The sequence below is a fragment of the Phoca vitulina genome, unplaced genomic scaffold (assembly GCF_004348235.1).
Source record: "Phoca vitulina isolate PV1807 unplaced genomic scaffold, GSC_HSeal_1.0 scaffold74, whole genome shotgun sequence".
Taxonomy (NCBI): Eukaryota; Metazoa; Chordata; class Mammalia; order Carnivora; family Phocidae; genus Phoca; species Phoca vitulina.
Window position 1 is genome coordinate 5,699,942 of NW_022589777.1, and position 20,072 is coordinate 5,720,013.

Sequence of the window (20,072 nt, forward strand, 5' to 3'; positions counted from 1 at the left end):
AAGATCAATGCCAGCAGATTTGGTGTCTGGTGAAAACCCACATCCTGGTCCATAGACAGCCATCTTTAGTGGAAGGGACAAGGGAGCTCTCTGGAGTCTCTTTTTATAAGGGTGCTAATCCCATTCATGACGGTTCCCCCCTCTTGACCTAATGACCTCCCAAAGACCCCATCTCCAAATACCATCACACTGGGGATTATGTTTAAACGCATGAACTGGGGGTAGGAGGGCACAAAGATTCCGTCTGCAGCAGGCTATACTCTCAGAGTTTGTCACGGCAAAGCATGAAAGTGTTTCCTACGAATCTGCTATGAGAGCAAGCTGGTACACAGTCCTGTTAGATCTCCGTGATAGGGTCCTCACAGAGAAATAGGAGCCTGCATGTATGGGAGGGAGCAATAGATGGAGAGCCAGAGGCCAAAGGAAAAGTTAGCCAGCCTCAAGGACAGTACAGCCCCTGCACCAAGGAACCACAGGTGAAATAACTAGCAATGAGGAGGGTGGTCCTCTGAAGAACCTATAAAACAGCCCCATGGAAAAGGAATCAACCCTAAGTGCCAGCTAGAACTAGAAAGTGCCACTTTAGCTTGAGATAGTATCTGTCAAATGAGAGCTTTCTTGCCCCTTTCCATGCTTCTCTTCAACCCTGAGGGAGGAGGCATAGAAACTCAAATCTGAGGAAATAGTTGTATGTCCAGGTTGGGAAGGGAATAGCCATAGCTTTGAATGGAGTTTAAAGTTTTAATTATTACAAAAGACTGGATACATTAATTACTGGTTGGAGGGCCTCTTATTATCACAAAGGATCCAGAAAAGTAAGAAATTTGCCATATATCTTGTTGAGAGAGTTACTAGCCTCACCGTATGAATTTTAAAGGGAAGAGATAAAGCTAAGTTTGTTTGATGTCCCACGGTCATGTTTGTTGAATATAACACTTGCAGTGAGGAATGGGAAGACTGAAGATGGAAACAGAAGCCCATCAGATCAGTGGTGGCCCTAGAGATGGCTCCTCTCTACATTTGTCTTTTATGGTCTGTGTCCCCTTCATAGTGCCTCTGTTTTGCTCTGTCCCGTCCTCATTCTCTTCTTGCTTCCCACACACCAGTTCTTGCAGTTTTCTCCAGCCCAGATTCTAAAGAGCTGGTGTCATCACCTACCTAATGAAGATGAGCGAAGACGTTTGTCCATGCCTCCTCATGGGCCATCGGTCAGCCATTCTGTGGTCAGCTCTCCAACCCTGCCTTATTCAGGAACATCCCTGAGCTCTGGGGGGAAGGGGAAGGAAGCACCTAGAGCTGCTTCCCTGAACTTTGGCTGGGAGATTTGGGGATAGTGGGTATAGGAAACACAGTCACTAATCCATCCAAGACAAGGCTTTATCTCTCAGTAAAAGGAAAGGGGACCTTAGTGAGGCCCAGCAATACAGAAAGTGTGGGGGTATGATAAGTCATTAGATATCAGGGTCACAGAGCATTTTTACTTTTGTCCTTCACCAGGCACACAGGACAGGAATCTCTAAAATTTCTTTGTACACTAATCGTGAGTTAAAAGATTTGGGTTCAAATGCACTTACAAAAAAGTAACATTACTTCTTTGAACATCAATTTCTTCATCTGTAAAATGGGAGTCCCTTGGTAATCTCCAAGAGAACTCACAAGAGAGGCTACCACCACCCTCCCCACAGAAGAGGGTCAGCACAGTGAGGTCGTGTGACACTGACAAGTGTGTGAAAAGTGGGCACAGACTCCCAGGAAAACTGTGGGGGAGCAGAGCAACACGGAGCCAGACACAGCAGGAAAGGCAGAACAATGCAAAGCAATCTTCAGCCCGCGTGGCTTTGCCATCAGCTTCTGAGAAGTGGCCACATTAGACAGGGATCTGAGCAGCCAGGACTTTAAAGGCACAAAGCCAGAGTCTTCCGTGCTCCCAGTAGCAACGTCCCCAACTGTTATGAGAAGGAGACATTTCATACTCCCAGCTTCTTTGGCTGTATTCACAAATGCATGGTTAACAGTTGTTTCTGAAAGCAGCAGGTGAATCACAAAAACTAGCAATGAGATTTTTACATCCTCCCTTGTGCTGGTTACTCTGCTCTTCAGAAGATAAACAGTCCATAGAATTTTATATGGAACTTGGAACAAGTTGGGTATTTTTATTGCTTTGTCAGTGTTAATGTGGCACTAGAGAGAGCTATAACTTTAGTCAGAGCATATTTGATCATCTATTTTTTATGATTTGCAGCAAAGAATTAATATTTAATCTTATCAAGTTCCAGGTTAATGGTTTCTTTCAGATGCTAAGAATGAAAAATCCATTATAACTAAACTCCTGATCCATTGTAACTTTTAGATTGCCTATTGTGTTTTGTTGGGTAGAAGTTTCCAATAAACATCCAGCCTTAGTCTAGTGGACTAGGTCCTGAATTGAAACAAATTCTATCAGAAATGAGATTGGAATGATTAAAATATCCAAGTGATGACTCTGAATGGGAATAAGAAGTATACAGGTTGTATGGATGGGCATATGTGGGTTGGAATAACGAAGACTTCCATTTTCTTACTCTCCAGATGTCAAGTGAGACTAGTTTTCTTCCTCTCCACTCTCTACAGCAGTCTTAATGTCACTATACCTCACTTTTCCTTAAACAGAGGTGTTGAGGGTATGATCACTAAGCATCTTTCAAGGCCTAAAATTTTATGATCCTTTGCTCTCTCAATCCTGACTATGATATCAGAAAATCTGGAGAGAATAAAGAATCCTGCACTTCTTCATATCTGTCCTCCTCTCTTGCCCTGAGCCCAACTCAGAACCAGAGGCTGACTTTCATGGCCCCGTCACCCCTCTCTCCTTTTCTCACTCTGTCTTTCCTGCCCAAGAAAACGCCTGCCAAGAATACTGGAAATTTAGTTAGATGGGGTCAGAGGTACAGGATGCTTCTCATGCAGATAATCAAATCTTCTTTATATTTCCGTTGTGGAATCAGAAGTGTGTGATATGCAAGGTAGATGGCTGCCCTAAAGTATTGGGAATTTTCCCTTTGGAGAGACAATCCTTTGAAAATACAAATATTCTTAGGAGAGATACCATTTTAGCTAATTCACATTAAGGTGTTAGTAAATTACTGGAGCATTTCTTCTAGTTGGAGGTACTAGATACTTCAGTAAAAATTTACCCTGAAAATTTGGGGGAAAAATATGTAGAAAGGAGATGAGAGGATCATGGAAATAAAATTTACAAGCAGCATAGCTTTACCTAGGATTAGTCTTGTTAAAGCTTCTAATTTTCTTTTTAAAGAACACTATAAAGTCACTCTGGAAGATGCTAGAAAGAGAATAATCAGAGAAACTTTGTTGCAACTGGATCAAAAGAAGGAATGGGCCACACAGGTATATTTCAGTTTTTTTAAAAACAAAACAAAAGTTGTTCCTTATTTTTTCCTGTGGTATATTATCATGATTAAGAACTTGAGTTCTGAAGTTCGGCAGTTTAGTTTAAATCATGGTTCTTCCACTTACTGGGAATATAAACTAAATTTGTTACTTGACTTTTCTGGGCTCCAGTTTCCTAATTTTTAAAAAAAGGGGCAATAATGATATTTACCTTTAAAGAATAGTATGGGGATTAAATGAGATGATTTAAGTAGCATAGTGTCTCATAAGGAACAAGAGCTCAGTAACTTATTATCCAGTTATTTTTAAGTAATAATAATGGCTACAACAAATTATTAAATAAAAGTTTTGGATGCATTATAGAATGAAATATGATTTGTCTAAAAAGTACTGTCATAGGGGCACCTAGGTGGCTCAGTTGTTAAGCGTCTGCCTTCGGCTCAGGTCATGATCCCAGGGTCCTGGGATCGAGCCCCGCATCGGGCTCCCTGCTCCGCAGGAAGCCTGCTTCTCCTTCTCCCACTCCCCCTGCTTGTGTTCCCTCTCTCATTGTGTCTCTCTCTGTCGAATAAATAAATAAAATCTTAAAAAAAAAAAAAAAGTACTGTCATATATATCCAAACCTAAAAGAGTACACTTTACATGGCCAGAGCTTTAACATTTTGGGGTATAAAAAAATGTTTGAGGGACGCCTGGGTGGCTCAGTCGGTTAAGCGTCTGCCTTCAGCCTGGTCAAGATCCCAGGGTCCTGGGATTGAGTCCCACGTTGGGCTCCTTGCTCAGCAGGGAGTCTGCTTCTCCCTGCGCCCTGACACTCCCCCTGCTTATACACACAAGCGCTCTCTCTGACAAATAAATAAAAATCTTTAAAAAAAAAGTTTGAGATATAATTTCCAACTTTATATGTTTTCTAATCCCTTTGTTTTCACTCTCCTTCCCTGTCTGTAGACTATCTCCTCGGTTAGTGAGGCCCCCACTGGGACTGTCTCTTCATCTAGAATCTCTCTTCTTCAGAATCATAAACATCTGGTCTTCTCTAAAGTTCTTCACTGAATTTCAGTTGCTATTGTTTGTTGCTTAACTGTTAGTTCAGTTATTCTTTCAGTTACTATCCTACTGCATGATTTTTACTGATTTATACAAATATAGAGGACTACGGAGAACTGACCAATAGTTTATCTGTCCATAAAATTCAGCCCCTTTGTGAGTGAATATGACTAAATGGTGAAGTCAACAATAAAATGATCTGAACATAGTTAAGATGATTAAAAATGCATCTGTAGATCAAATATATTTCAAATATACATATTCAATATATAATGAGGACTGTTCTAGATACTGTTCTGAGCATTTTACATTTATGTCTCTCAACAATCCTATAAGGCAGGGACTTGCTAATGAGAACACTGAAGCACAGAGAAATTTTTGTGGCTTTCCCAGAGCAAGTGGCAGAATCTAGATTCCATTCCAGATGTTTCCTTCAGATCATTGATCTTAATCACTACCCTATACATTTTCTTTTCTCTACATAATGCCTAACACTCACACACATAAATGAATTTTCCCCATTTTATCTGGCTATTTTAGCATATGTTTCGCTTCTGATAATCCACTGTTGTGCAACCTTGGCTGCGTACTGGAGTCACCAAGAAATTTGGTTAACTCATGTGGTGCCTCAGAGATGCTCATGTAATTGGCCTGCGATGTCACCTTGGTTTCTGGATTTGTCCAAGTGTCCAGGAGATTCTAACATGCGCCCAACATTGAAAACCCCTGCTCCACTGTTAGTAAATTAAACCATTAGCCAACTTCAGTTATGAGCTGTGTCCTGCTTTCGTTCAAATGAAATTCTGTGTTCTAGGACACTTTAGAGTTACCAGTTGCAGCTGCAGTATAAAAGTTCCTGGTTCCTAAGGAATGTAGGCGCACCCTTAGTTTAATTAGCATGATTTGAAGAAAAAAATTATTGCAAATCTTCCAACTCGTTTAAGACTTAGATAAACTTATTCTTAACATATTTTTCAGTTATTTCTGTCTGCCTTTATGATCTATAAGATTTTTCTTAATTTCTCTTCCTTAGGTTGTGCCCTTTAGTTACTGAATGTGGAATTTGTAATGTGGTATCCATATAAAAGTATCTCACAGATAAATACAATCTTTCATCCTTTATAAAGTTCCCTTAGGGAAAACTATAAATAAACAAGAATTGAAAATGAATTTACATTTTATGAACCTATTGACAAAGTAATGCTTTTCCTGTTTTCTTCATCTAAAATGCCTTTTTCCAGGAAACTGTCCAGCTACCCTGAAATTATTTGCTATTAAGTTTATAAACACGTATATTGTTATTATTGACATACAGAAGTCTTTCTAATTAAAAAGGTAGTAATAGAATCTATTCATGCTTTTACTCTATGTTGGATTATGTCTGTGACCAAAAACATGAAGAATATTTGACCCCTGCAGTTCAGCCACCTTAATTATGGAGCAGATCACTTAATGATTGATTTCACCATGGCAATCAGATTAAGTCACAATGGAAGCCAAACTGAAAGGATAACTATTGTCCAGTTCTCTGAATCACCTGTATTAGGCAGTGTGAATCAGCAAAAAATAATATGAGAGCAAAGAAAAACTGAAGCAAATTTCTTAGATATGTTTCCAAAGTAATTGCAAAACATAGTGTAAAATGATCAGATGAGTTGATTGTGAATCGCCATGTTGCAAGTCTCCCTTAATACAGAAACTTTCTTTTAGAATGCCATACGGTTCATTGACAAGGGCAGTTACCGAGAGATCTGGGAGAATGATTGGCTGAAAAGAGAGGTAGGCGGAATTTTAAAAAACAATTTCTTCTTTCTCATTTTTTTGAACTGGAAAGGACTTTTATTTATGAGCTAAAGGCATGGGAAAAGCATAGAATTGTGACTAGCTGAGGTAAAGTAAAATTCAAGTGGAATCCTAATCTTATAACAAACCGTTACTCAATGAATACCATCAATAATTTCAGTAACAACCAGAAATCATTTTTGGCATCCTAATTCATGTAATATACTCAAATATATGAAGCTTCTTTATACCCTAAAATTGATCTGGTCTTCCTCAAAACCGTACTTCCTTCTGGGTGGTGGGAGGAAGGCTAAAGGATCATTCTAACCTCATTCTCTGCTGTTTTTAGATTGCCTTTCGGGATGACACGTGGTCTCCTTTGCATAAATGTTCAGTCATTTAGATTTCCCTACTTCCCCCTGCTCTTCTCCAAGATGGACCCTACTGTATAAGGAGGTGGGGCTTACATGCCCTCTTGTGGGGCATGTCATTAAAGAGGGCTCAGATCTGTGGGTTTCCTTTGGATCTTTGCTCCCTCTGCCTTTCATCTGTATAGGACGTGCCTTTGTCTGCTCCCTGCACTGGTGACTTCTGAACGGACTGCTCTGGCCTTTGGGACATCGTGTTGCAGCCAACACTGAATCCACAGTTACAGCCATTTGTCAGTGGTCAAGATGCCCCTGCCCACTGCAGTCTCGACGTCCTCTCCTAGCTTGGTCATCAGGCTCTCTTCACACCTCCTTCTGGAGAACATGTGGGAACGAGTGGGCCCCGTGTGCTGTCTGAGACTCAGCTCCCCCTGTCTCCCTGTACTAGCGCTGCAATCCTGCTCTCGCTGAATGTGGTCATGGCAGGACTTCTAGACCTTCTTTGTTATGAGGCACTGTCCTGCTTTCCTTACACTGTACAGACTAGGCCCTCTGCCTCCCTCCTTACACTCATCTACCTGGAAAACTCCAACTCTCCTTTTAGGCACAGACTTTGGTGATTAATTTCTTTCTGAATCATTTTGTATTTCCCCCAGAAAGTCTTGAGTCCTTTTCCTCAGTGCTCTCTTGTTTCATAACTCTTGTTAAAATATGTTGAAATTGGCTGTTTATGCATCTGTCTCTTCATTGCACAGAGCAGGCTATGCCTTTTCAATTATATGTCCATGAGAACTAATAAATAATCTATGTTCATAAATAGTTATTGAATGAAAGGATGTCCATGAGTATATATATATTCATTGGAGAGATTAATCAAGTACATGGCTTAGCTCTTGGGTGAAGTGTGAGAGCACGTTATTGGATACAAGAGGCAGATAGTCTTTGGCCTAGATGTTACAGGGTGCTACAGAAGATGTGCAAGACTCACCACTTTGAAATTCCCTTTATATCCAGACAAGTAGTCACCCAACCTGTGCTCAGATATTATCTATGAAAGAAAACTCACTATCTTTTGAAAGAATTCACTTCAACTACACACAGCTCTTGTTAGTAAGTTATATACATGTACATGATTCTCAAATGTACATGTTCAGCACTAACATGCATGTCCATAGCTCTAGACCTATATTTTTATTTGCCTGCCAAATATTTCCACATGGATGTCCCAAAGGCAGTCAACATCGCTAAAGCAGAATTCATTAAATCTCTCCTTAAATCTTCACTTCTTGCATCTCCTTTTTCACCATCTGCTCAGATACCTGAAGTAAAAATGTCACTGTCACCTTCTCTTCTCTTTTCCTTGCCCCCTATTTATAGGCTGAATAGAGTTGGTGAGTCTAGGAAACAAGGAATTTAAAAATTAATGTGCTTTCTATGATATTGACAATTATCTTTAAGCTGCCCTTATAAAGTCATGGTAAATAGGAATCCAAACTACTTCGAAAATAAATCAAGATGAATCCCCACTTTTAAAAAATGAATATTGATTTAAAAAACTCAAGGTGAGCGGGTGCCTGGGTGGCTCAGTTGGTTAAATGTCTGTCTTCAGCTCAGGTCATGATCTCAGGGTGCTGGGATCGAGCCCTGTGTGTTGGACTCCCTGCTCCGCAGGGAGTCTGCTTCTCCCTCTCCCTCTGCCCCTCCCCCTGCTCATGTGCATGCACCTCTCTCCCTCTCTCAAATAAATAAATAAAATCTTAAAAAAAAAAAACAACTCAAGGTGAGCTTAACAGTTAAAGAATATTAGGGAGTTTAGTTTTGGTACTTTTATTGAATATAACAGCATAATCCTAATTATAATAATTTAACAATTCAAATCTTAAATCTTGTAAGATGTCATAGATATTAGGTTCAGAGAAAATAACTGTAAAAATTTATATCTGACTGATAATAAAGGCTTTTTTGGTGTCTTGATCCTTCCTACTAAAGCCACAAATTACATTCTGTTTCGTTTTATTTTTTACTTCTCATGATTCAGTAGAAATAAAAGACAAGAAAAAAATGTCAAGTTTAATTAAATCATGAGCAAAAGAGCTTAGTAATAAAGAACAAATAATTTTAAAGAAATTTAATAGATTTAATTTCTCCTTATTTCAATAAGTATTTATTTTAGCATTATTACATTTACTCACAAAATTAATTAAAACCATCTCTGGTTATAAGTATTATCACAAGAATTGAAAATTGCCTGGAAATGGAATAATGTATGTCAATTAATTTCTTTGAGGAAGGTTTAGAATGAGTAACAAGGGATATTCAATAATGGACCTCCTGAAAGTATTTCTCCATTTAACTATCTTTCAACAATAAGCAAAAACTTAGACCTGTGGGAAGGCTATGAAACGTCCCATGCATGACTTCCATTATCTGGTTTTATTTAGCATGCTTATTAAGGAAATGAAGAAAACTGAAATTTCCAAATGACTTAGACTCACTCAACAAATAGAAAGCCAATAAAACTAGACAAAGGGATTCAAAGGGGTTAGCAATAAGAGTTTCAAGTGTGAGGAGGCATGAAGCTAACTTGGATCTTGCAGGGGAAATTTTCAAGAGCACACATTTAATTCAGGATCCTAGGTCTCTGACTTACAATAGTTTAAACTAAATTATCTTTCTCAATTTCTAAAGTACGTTTCTTGGGTATCTGGGGAGAAGCAAGGATAGGGAGGGAAAAGCAGTCTTCTACTTCCTCCTTTTTACTTTCTTACCCTAGAAATTTAAAGGTATTTATATGGCTATAAAAAAGAACTAGTTTTCATTTCCCTAATATTTCAAAAGGCTAGAAAGGAGATAGTAATTGTTGAGAACCTTAGTTAGTAGTCCAAAGGGGTAAGTGATGCCACAAGATATCCTTAGCTTGAAAGATCGGACTTAAATCCCCGAAAGGGCCCTCTTCATTCCCAGCTTTGGAAGGAGACCAAGAACTGTGTGTACTGCCTCCCAAGCATGTCAAACCCTTGGGTCAAACATTTCCAAATGTTCTATCCATTCCTTCTGTTTACAACCTCTAAATATAATTTCTTTCTCATCCTTTGACATTTGAAAATTATTAACTTTTCCTTAAGGCATTCAAGCCTATAATCAAGCTGATTATCTCCCAACACACGAGATGCTAAAGCACCAACCCCTTGCTTTCTAATTTAGTATCATGGACTTAAATGGTTTGCTAAGTAGTTTAAGGCAGGTAAATAATATATGCTTTTCTTTCAAACTCCAAGCCACCAGCAATATTTGAGCCTTTTCTATGGCATTAATATTATTTTATGTTACAGTTATTTGTGTATTTGTTCACTGGATTGTAAACCTCTTTGAGGGAAACTTTCCATGCCTTATTCACTTTTGTATCCTTCTATGTCTCACACAGAACCTTGCCCATAGTAGGAATTCAAGCACTTAATACATGACTTATGTGATAGAGATATGCATGTGGTAATTTACAGAATGTTTCCAGATTCCAAAATACAATAAATAAATTTCAAGTACAAATAAAAAATGTTAGTTATCTAAGTTCTCATCTCAGCTACACTCTTGGCAACGCCTAACAAGAGATACTGAATCTAAACCCCTGAACCCTTTTGTTTCATCATATTCCCTTGATATACTTACTTTTTCCAGTTTATCTCTATTACTCCCATCAGCCTATCACTTTCTTTTTTATACTCTTTTTTTAAAAAAGATTTACTTATTTATTTATTTTAGAGACAGAAAGAGAGAGTATGCTTGGGGGGAGGGGCAGAGGGAGAGGGAGAGAGAATCTCAAGCAGACTCCTCGCTGAGCCCAGAGCAGACATGGGGCTTGATCTCACAACCCCGAGATTATGACCTGAGCTGAAATCAAGAGTCAGTTGTTTAACCGACTGAGCCACCCAGGTGCCCTCTTCTATACTCTTGCTTCTAATTCTTCTATCGTCCTGACCTCTCTCCGTGAGCACCTCTTAATGCAGCACCTGTATATGTATATGTATATGTATATGAGGCGGGCAGAGAGGTGAAACGGGAGTTCTGTCTAGTAACATCCTATATATCTTTCCCACTATCCAAGCCTTTTTAGATAAAGTTTCCAAAATACACTTCTTAAAGACTGATGGGAATTCCATCAAGAGAAGCAGCAAATTTTGTTCATTTTTAATTAAGTTAGCCATATTTCTTTAGTAAACATCAAACCTGCTATGTCTATCCATGACCTTCCATCATCTGCAAAATAAAAACCAGACCCTTTAGCATTATTTCCCTAATTGTCCAGTTTCTCTCCTACTTCTCCCCACTTCCACTTTGTATCTATCTACACCAAAATAATTGTGCCTAACATGTGGTTCCTTCTGCGTAGAGTATACCCCCTTTTGTTGCCTGGAGAATCCCAACTTGGTCTTCAAAATCCAGATTAGATGTCATCTCCTCTATTAATTCTCCCTTACCCCCTACCCCAGACCTACAGTGAACTTCCCACAGTACCTGAGCATCTTCCATTATGGTTTGATCATACTGCTTTTTGTTTTTATCACCATCTTCCCCATTTAACCACAATGATAAGTTAATTAGTCTTATTTTCATGTTTATCTCTACCTCCAGCACATAGAGAGGTCCTGGGATGTTTCTGAAGGGTAGGAAAGGACAATTCCTGCCATTCACTAATAACTGCCTAACCATGCAAACAAGTTCTGCAAACAATCTGGAAAAGAGACCCACCCATTCCTTCTTAGAGAGGAAGGACAAAGCAAACCCAGTAATAAATAATACAGGATAGATCTTCCCCTCAGGCAAATGGACTTTTAGGAGTTGAATTTCTTACAGAAGACTAGGTAGAACTAAGTCAACAAATACCAACATCCCTCCATTCTCTTCTGAGAACAGATTGCAAATCACAGGAAGGAAGTTGAAAAATTGGAAAATACTATTCATGAACTGGAAGAAGAAAATTTGGTGCTTATTGATCAACTATTCAACTGTAGACTTGTGGATCTCAAAATACCCAGGTGAAAGTCATTAGCATATCTAGAAAGTAGTTTGTAAACATTTGTATCTGTAAAAAGTTATTTTTAAAAGATGATTTAATTTTTTAATGTTCTAGCTGGATGGCAGTAGTTGCAAAGGAAGGGACTCACAAAACGGCCATGGTGAATGTCAACTGTTGGTACAGTGCAAACTTTGGCTTGCTTTTTTTAACAATGCACTGTAGTCTTAATAACAAACACTTAACAGGAACATCACAACTGCTGACCTTCAAAAGCCTCCAGGTCAGCAGGGAAAATGGGCATAAAAATAAAAGCAGACCAGTGCAGCAGAAGATGGATGAGGTGTGGAGTTAGCCCAAAGGAGGAAGTGATCAGCTTTGTGGTAGCTTCCTGGAGGTCTTCTGGGCTTCCGGTTACCTTGTGGACTGTTAACATTGTTTCCTTTGATAGTTAGTGGAAGAGTCAAACTACCTTCGAGGTAGAGAAAATAGCCTGGCATTCCAAGTCACATTTATTCCTGCACAAGAGAAACCAAATGTGTATTTTAGGTTCTCTCTTTTTCTGACCTGACAAAAGAATTTTTTTTTTTTTTAAAGATTTTATTTATTTATTTATTTGAGAGAGAGAAAATGAGAGAGAGCACATGAGAGGGGGGAGGGTCAGAGGGAGAAGCAGACTCCCTGCCGAGCAGGGAGCCCGATGCGGGACTCGATCCAGGGACTCCAGGATCATGACCTGAGCCGAAGGCAGTCGCTTAATCAACTGAGCCACCCAGGCGCCCTGACAAAAGAATTCTTAACACACCAGTCTGGAGGAAAACTAGGGCCCTGGAATATGGAATTAAAATTCAGAGTGGTGATGATTATTTGGGCAAGTCATCAGAAACAAGAACCAAACCGAATAGTAGCATGTTTAGGAAGAGAAGAGAAACGGATCACACTAATGCAGGGTGTACATGTGGAAGATGGGAAACAAATGTCTTGGTCTAGGAGTTAAAGCAGAGAAATTCAACGCGGTGAAAGGGCCACAAAAAGTTCCTGAGTAGTTCCTGCCACCTGTGTGGCATGGAAAAATACTGTTTGTGACATAATAGAGTATCTTTTGTTTACAAACTTCCCGATGTGTTCCAAGAAGGGTAGCTACAGGTAAGTTGTGGGGTTCCGTTTGCTGGGCTAAGAGATACAAGGATGGAGACAGGGAGATAGTGCAGTTGCATTACAGGCTGAAAGTCCCACGGGGCAGGACAGACAAGGGGCCACCAGCTCCCCTGCACCATGTCTGCATGCTGCCCTGGAGAGGCAGACACCAGTGCAGAGGCGGCGGGCAGTTGGGCTGAAGGAATCGACTGTTGACTGGACTCCTGAATTCCCAGTCTCTTGAGCTGATGCCCTCGAGGAGTCCTAGGGGCTGCGGGCCTCATTGTACCGCCAGTAGGCGACGCGCTCTTGCCAGCCCTCTCCTCTCTGATCAGGTGTCCAGCTCCAGGCTCCTGTGCTCCAGCTGCTGCCACCGCCTCTTAGCCCGCGGGTCTGATCTCTGCAGCCGCTGCTGGCGCCGGGGCTCACAACCGCGGCTCTACCTGCCTCCACTGTCGTCCTTCCTTCGTTTCTGAACAGGCCCAACCTTAGGAAGGAGCTACCCTCCCAAGTGCCAACCCCACTTGCCGCTTTGGTGGGCTCAGTCCGCGGTATCTAGTTTGGTGCTGCCACGGATGGGAATGGCTAGTTATACAAAGGGGAATCCTTTCACTGGCCAGAGAGAACTTGGCAGTGACCGGCAAGGAGATGAGAAACTTTCAATGAAGTTTTCGTGAAGTTGTTTCATGTTTAACCCCTAGCCCCCCCAAAAATCTTCAGTAATACTGACAGTATTCATCAGTGCCTTGTGGGTTGGTTTTTCTTTAGTGAGAGACCTGAGTGTTTAGTCTTGCTTCCGAGTTGGGAGAGATGAGTTCAAAAGCTGACCAATCAAAAAGAAAGCATGGGCGATGTTCATGAGAACCGGGTTAGGAACCCCTCCATATGCTTCTGTAACACCCTAATCTTTTCTTTCATGACCGGCATTTATCACACTCGTGATTACTTATTTAATGTCTGCTTCCTTGCCAGATTATAAATTCCTTGAGGCAAGTATTTAGGAAATTTTAGAAAGATCTGCATAAAGGAACAGAAATGTGTAAACCCTCAATTATCTGTTACACTACTTCTCCAGAAGGATAACTTTGAGTGTATTCAGGAGCTTTGACTATAAGCCATTTTCAAGTCAAAGAAATATAGTACATATTGCATATTTTATGGCAACTTCTCTTTTCACCTTTCTGTTGAGAACTCAGTCTCATAAAATACTAGAAGGGGGTGAGAAATAGACATAAACTGTGCCCAAAGGACATAAAAATCTGTTTTCCTATTTGGCTGAAGAATGGGGTATTTTAGCTAATAGAGTTACTACCTTTCCCATCCGATGCTCCCCAGTCTTCTCCCTTCACAACTCACATAGAACATCATAGTATCTGTTAGACACAGGAGATGAGGTAAATGTCCACCACAGGTGACTGCCCAGGGACCCCAGCACCACAGAACTGAGGCTAAGTGGACCAATACCTACAAATCTAACACTAACTTCATAAAATAACATTCTTTAAGTATTTTCCATATCATCAAGCTGGAACCTCCATGTCATCTGGGATTCCTGCTGCTCGCCGTCTTTCTCTTTTTCTCTTCTTTTTAAAACCATCCATTCAGGCCACACCTGTTCCTCCCCTGGATTACTACAACAGCACCCTAATGGGTGTCATGCTCACTTTCATTCCCGGTGTGTTATTCCCTTATCACTCACTGCCCTTCCTCACCCCAAGCCCTTCCCTGGCAAAGAGCCCCTGGTTCTTCAAGACTCAGCTCAGGTACCGTCTCCTCCTGGAAACCTTCCCTGACCTCCTAAAGCTCAATCAGGTGCTTCTTCTCTTTGTCCCCCTAGCATTTCTCACACTCCACCACTCACCATCAGGGTAGAGACCATCACCCTAAAATACTGTAAGCCTGTCTGCCACCCCACTGAGCCTCATGCTCCTCAAAGGTAGAAACTATGTCTCATTTTTCATCTATGTGTCTCCAACACCTACCAGAGAGATAGACACCAGTGAGCAGATGGTATAATATTTGTGGACTGACAGACTGCTTTTCTCATTTGTTCTTTTTAGGCAACTATATCTTACTCAAGCTGCTGGACTGACAGTGCCACCTGAAGTGCCTTTGGAGTTGCCAGAAATATATGAAGGTATTATTTTATTTTAATGGTGATAGGGTTTTTTAAAAAAATTTAACAAATACTTATTGAGCATCTATTATAGACAGGTACCTCATACCCAAGAGCTATTCAGGGAATGGATACAGGCTAGCTTCTCCATATTTCTCTTCTTGCAGCTTTCTCTAGTCCTATTTTCAAATTAAAGTCACCATGTTTCACAGTGAACTACATAAATACTGGTGGGGAGGGATGGGGTGCTGTCTACACTGGTGTGTTTTTGGTTCCAGTTCAGTCAACCAACCAAAATACCAACATGCACATAAGTTACCATATGATTACCAAAAGCTATCTGCTAACAGAAGGGAATACAACTTAGATAGAGATTCTAAACATGGGACTCACTCTCACCTTAATACATAGATCCTACATTTCTCAAAGCTCTTTCAAATTAAAAGTGTGACAAAGTGTGTAATGTATTTTCATTTTTATCTGTCCCCAAATAACCAATTTCTTTGTATTCATCCCAACATTGCAACCTGCAGAAGTAAAAGGTAGAGACATCACAAGCTCATCAGTGGAGAGTGGTGCTTTATATGTCAGTCATGAGCATGGTATTGGATATGCCAAGCAACTGAAGACAGATGAAGAAAACAACTCATGTGTAGACTTTGGGACCTCTGATATGAAATACTTACCATATGAGGATGAGCAGGATTTCAAGGTAAGATTCATGAAAAATTTTGAGTACTAAGAGAATGCCGTTTTATTAATTAATGGAGAAAATTAACCTAAAACATGGATACTGAAAAATTCTATTTGCACTTATTAGTAAAATTTGCCCACCATTCACATCTCTCATTAGATAGAATTTTCACTTCTACCCTTGTGCAATTTGCTACATATATTCATTAACAGAGTTACATTCCTAGTATACCATGTAAGTTATCTAATGCTGTATAACAAATTACCTCCAAACTTAGTGGCTTATAACAATTATCATTGATTCTCTTCCATGGCTTCTGTTGGTTAGGAATTTGGGAAAGGCTCCAATGGACAGTGCTCACTTGGGCCCTCAGGCAGTTGCAGTCATACGTCATATGTCAGCAGGGGCAACAGTCATCTGAAGGCTTGATTGGGGCAGGAGGATCTACTTCCAAGGTGGCTCACTCATGGCTGGGCAAGCTAATGCTGGCTAAGCTGGGAGCCTCTGTTCTTCACATGGGCTTCTCCATGGGTTGCCTTTATTGTTTCTGTTATGGTGTCTGCCTTCTCCCAAAACAAGCAATACCAGAGACCATGGTGAAAGCTGCAATATTTTATATGACTTAGATTTGGAAATCATACACCATCCCTTCCCTCATATTCTATTGGTTGATGTAGTTACAAAGTTCCACCCAAGGGGAGGGAATGTAGCTCCTGCATCTGGAAGAGGAAGGAGCACCACATTGTAGGAAAGGCATGTGGGACAGGATATCTATTAGTATGGCCCTCTTTGGAAAGTACAAACTGCCACATATACCATATTAGGTGAAAACTGGAGTATCAAGGCTTTTTAATTTTAAAACCTTTTTGCTACATTCCAATTACTCCCATATCCACCCCTTGACATTTTCATTCTTGGTACTACCAATAACTTTAAAAATTCTCCTAGAACTTAAAGTCTGGTAGGAGAAAGAGTGCTGTATGAAAACAGAAGAAACTGAAAAAATCAATAAAAGCCATTTTAGATAACCACAACTCAGTCCTGCTAACATCAAGTGACAATTTAAAGACTAAAGTTCTAGTCTCTATTGCATTCAAACACCACCATGGGGGTCTTGAAATCATGACACTTGGTATGTTATCATGACCTCAGGCTAGTGGACAGTTGTCTACAAAATTCCAAAATCACATACCATTTGGGTGAATGAAAGACCTTCTTATTTTCCATGGAGGTTTTTGATGGTGGAAATGGCACTGTGTATGCTATGGACTGAACTGGATCCCCATCCCCACTCCTACACCCACCAAATTCACATGTTGAAACCCTAACACCCAATCTAGAGATAGGGTCTTTAGGAGGTAATTAAGGTTAAATGAGGCCAAAACGATGGAGCCCCAATCTGATAGGACTGTGGCTTGTAAGAAGAGGCTCTGTCTTGTAAGGACACAGCGAGAAGGCAACCATCTGCAAGCCAGAAAGAGAACGCTTACCAGAACTCAACCATGCTGGCACCCTGATCTTGAATTTCCCAGTCTCCAGACTGTGAGAACTAAATGTCTGCTGTGTAAGCCAGTTGGTCTACGATATTTTGTCATGACAGCTTGAGCAGACTCTGAAATATGTTGGAGACATCCATCAATTTGTTTTTCTCCTATCTTACATTTATTGTAGCTCTATAATTACATATTTTAAAAACACAGTAAATTAAAAAAAAAACAGTAAATACAACTATAAGCATTTTTGAGAAATAAAACAATGCCTTCCTTTTTCATTCTGTGATTTTCCTAAATTCTAATAAATGTTTCTTGAAAACCCCACAACATGCCAGGTACTTGTTAGATGTTTGGGAATTTATGGGGAGAACAGGAAGAAATGAAGTTTCAAAGATGCCTATATGGCAGGCCCTCCCCTCAAATTGTTTACATGCTAGAAGACAGATTAGAAAATCACTAATTACTGTACAAGAGGAATGTAGCACCTGTATCTGTCTCCCTGACCAGTCGGTCTGTGACCTTATCATTGCACCTCAGCACTTGGTTACAGGGCCTGGTACAAAGTGGGCACTCAGGAAAGGTTTGCTGAAATGTTGAAGGAATTCAAAAGAGAGAGCTATGGCTTGAGGAGGCTTCTAAGAGGAAGGCATGCTGGGTAGGGTCTGAGCTGTTTCAACCCAGTATTGGGTTGGCTGGTATTTCATGTAAATTACATTTCTAATTCCATTTGCTGATATCTTAAACTATAGTTAGTTTGGCAGAATATGGTCAGTTTTACCTATACAGTAGCCAATGGTCCTGTGAAAAGTGAAAAATTCATGGAGAATTTGCTTAATATTAGAATATATATATAGTCAAAGTGATGTTTACAAATCCTTCCCATTGTTCTTGAATAATATAGAAAAGTCTGCTGTGGTTATATCCTGGCCAGCAGAGGGCTACATATATACAGCCAACACTTTCTTCTACCAATTAAAGACTTTGAGAGAATGTATTTCCCCACTCTAATTGGTGCCCTCCACCCTACTCCCCAAAAGACAAGCCTTGTTGGCCTTGCTGCCTGCTCTTTGGGAGATCTTGCCTACCATACCCCACTGGGTATATAAACATATTTCACATGTTATTCAGGCAATTAAGAGGACAATGAAATCTGTCAGATAAAGGCCAACTATAATAAAGGAAACCTAACTATTAAGACTGGTAACTTGGTTGGATAACCTCTCCTATTCTCTTATGTGTCTGTTCACCATAGGATTATGTAAACCTGGGTCCCTTGCAAGTGAAGCTCATGAGTGTGGAGAGCAAGAAAATGCCCATTCATTTTCAAGAGAAAGAAATTCCAGTCAAATGCTATGAAGATGTCAGGAGCCCAGAAAGCCGCATCACATATAAAATGATGAAGTCTTTTCTCTAAGACCAAATGCTGCAAAGTAAAAATAACTTTTCCTTACAAATGTTCATTGGGAACTGAAGTGTATTATTTGCCCATTTTATTTACATTTTGGTTTGTTTTTAAGCCAGTTGTTATTTCTAAAGGTCATAATGGCATTTAAAATCAAAGTTCCAAGCTGTTCATTTACCTGCATGACAAAAATGAGAGTACACTTTATATTTCCATATCCAAGTATTCAGAAAAATGATAATGGGCCCAAGATGAGTCTCCTTACCACTTAAAATCTGCTGCTTCATCTATGGTTCCAATATGAAACAGTTCAGTTAGAAGCTTTCTAAGACAAATTCAGAGACTTGTATAGCACTGGCTACACAGCTTTGCCTCTGAGAGCACTGAATGATAGACAGCCAGTCCACAATTCAAGCCTATTCTTCTTTAACCTAACACTATTTATAATAAATATAAAACACTTTAGAAACAAATGAATTTGAGAGTGGTAATTTATTATATAAAAATATTCCAAGAGTGAGATCCCTCTCCTCTCAGTTCTGTTAAGTCTAAACTGCTGGGGGCACCTGGGTGGTTCAGTTGGTTAAGCAGCAGACTCATGAGTTCGGCTCAGGTCATGATCTCAGGGTCCTGTGATAGAGACCCATGTGGAGCCCTGTGTGGAGTGCCGTGTCCAGCCCCACATCAAGCCCCACATTGAGCCATGCGTTGGGCTCCAGGCTTGGTAGGGAGTCTGCTTGGGATTCTCTCTCTCCCTCTCCCTCTGCCCCCCAACCCTCTCTCTCTCAAATAAATAAATCTTAAAAAAAAAAAAAGTCTAAACTGCTGAGTCCCTGTTCAAGACCATTACCACTTCCTCTTATGAGTGCCACAAGCCAAGGCTATGACTGTGCCTGAATTTGACATCAACCTTCCATTTTAAAGCTACATTTACTTATAATGCTTTCTACAAGGAATATCTTTTAAATATAAGGCCAAAGATAAAGAGAAAAGCAACAAAGCGAAAAGCCAGTTTGTAGGGTTAATTAAAGTTGATAACCCCTAGTAAGACTAATCAAAAAAGAAAACAAAAAACAAATGAAAAAGGAAATATCACTACAGATTTTACTAACATTATGAAAAATATCATAAGAGGAAATTAAAGGAAAAAACTTTCTCAATAAAGTTGACAACTTTGATGAAATGGAAACATTTCTTGAAAAACATTTCTTTCAGGAGGAAACAAAAATTCTGAATAGTCCCCAATCTATAAAAAAAGATCTAATCTGTACTTAAAATTTTCCCACAAGGAAAATTTCAAACCAAGATGGCTTGCTTTACTGGTGAATTTCTCCAAAGATTTCAAAAAGATGTAGTAGCAAACATACACAAACTCATTCAAAGAATAGAGAAAAAAGAAACACTTCCAAATCATCCCATGAGGCCAATATAATCCTAACACCAAAACCTGGCAAGTCATTACAAGAAAAGAAAATGACGGCCAATATCTTCATGAATATAGATGCAAAATCCCCATAAAATATTAGCTTATTGAATCCAGTTATACATATTTCATGAATAAAGAATGCAAGGTTGGTTTAACATTCAGAAATCAGAGTGGAAATACAAACAGAACCAGTGGATTAAATCAAT

At 39.8% G+C, this 20,072-nt stretch overlaps 1 protein-coding gene across 2 annotated transcripts in view; it reads left to right on the top strand.

The window, feature by feature from the left end:
- The window catches only part of CCDC83 (coiled-coil domain containing 83), a 39,648-nt gene extending 20,794 nt beyond the window's left edge, over positions 1–18,854 (top strand). The window contains exons 5-10 of one of the 2 annotated variants that reach the window (XM_032393617.1): positions 3,296–3,387; positions 6,148–6,216; positions 11,499–11,620; positions 14,796–14,882; positions 15,371–15,563; positions 18,291–18,854. In XM_032393617.1, coding sequence (XP_032249508.1) covers positions 3,296–3,387; positions 6,148–6,216; positions 11,499–11,620; positions 14,796–14,882; positions 15,371–15,563; positions 18,291–18,452 — 725 coding nt within the window. In that variant the 3' untranslated portion in view covers positions 18,453–18,854. Of the gene's footprint in view, positions 1–3,295; positions 3,388–6,147; positions 6,217–11,498; positions 11,621–14,795; positions 14,883–15,360; positions 15,564–18,290 lie in introns of both variants that reach the window. The other variant, XM_032393615.1, reaches the window with a different exon arrangement.
- Positions 18,855–20,072: the final 1,218 nt, after the last annotated feature.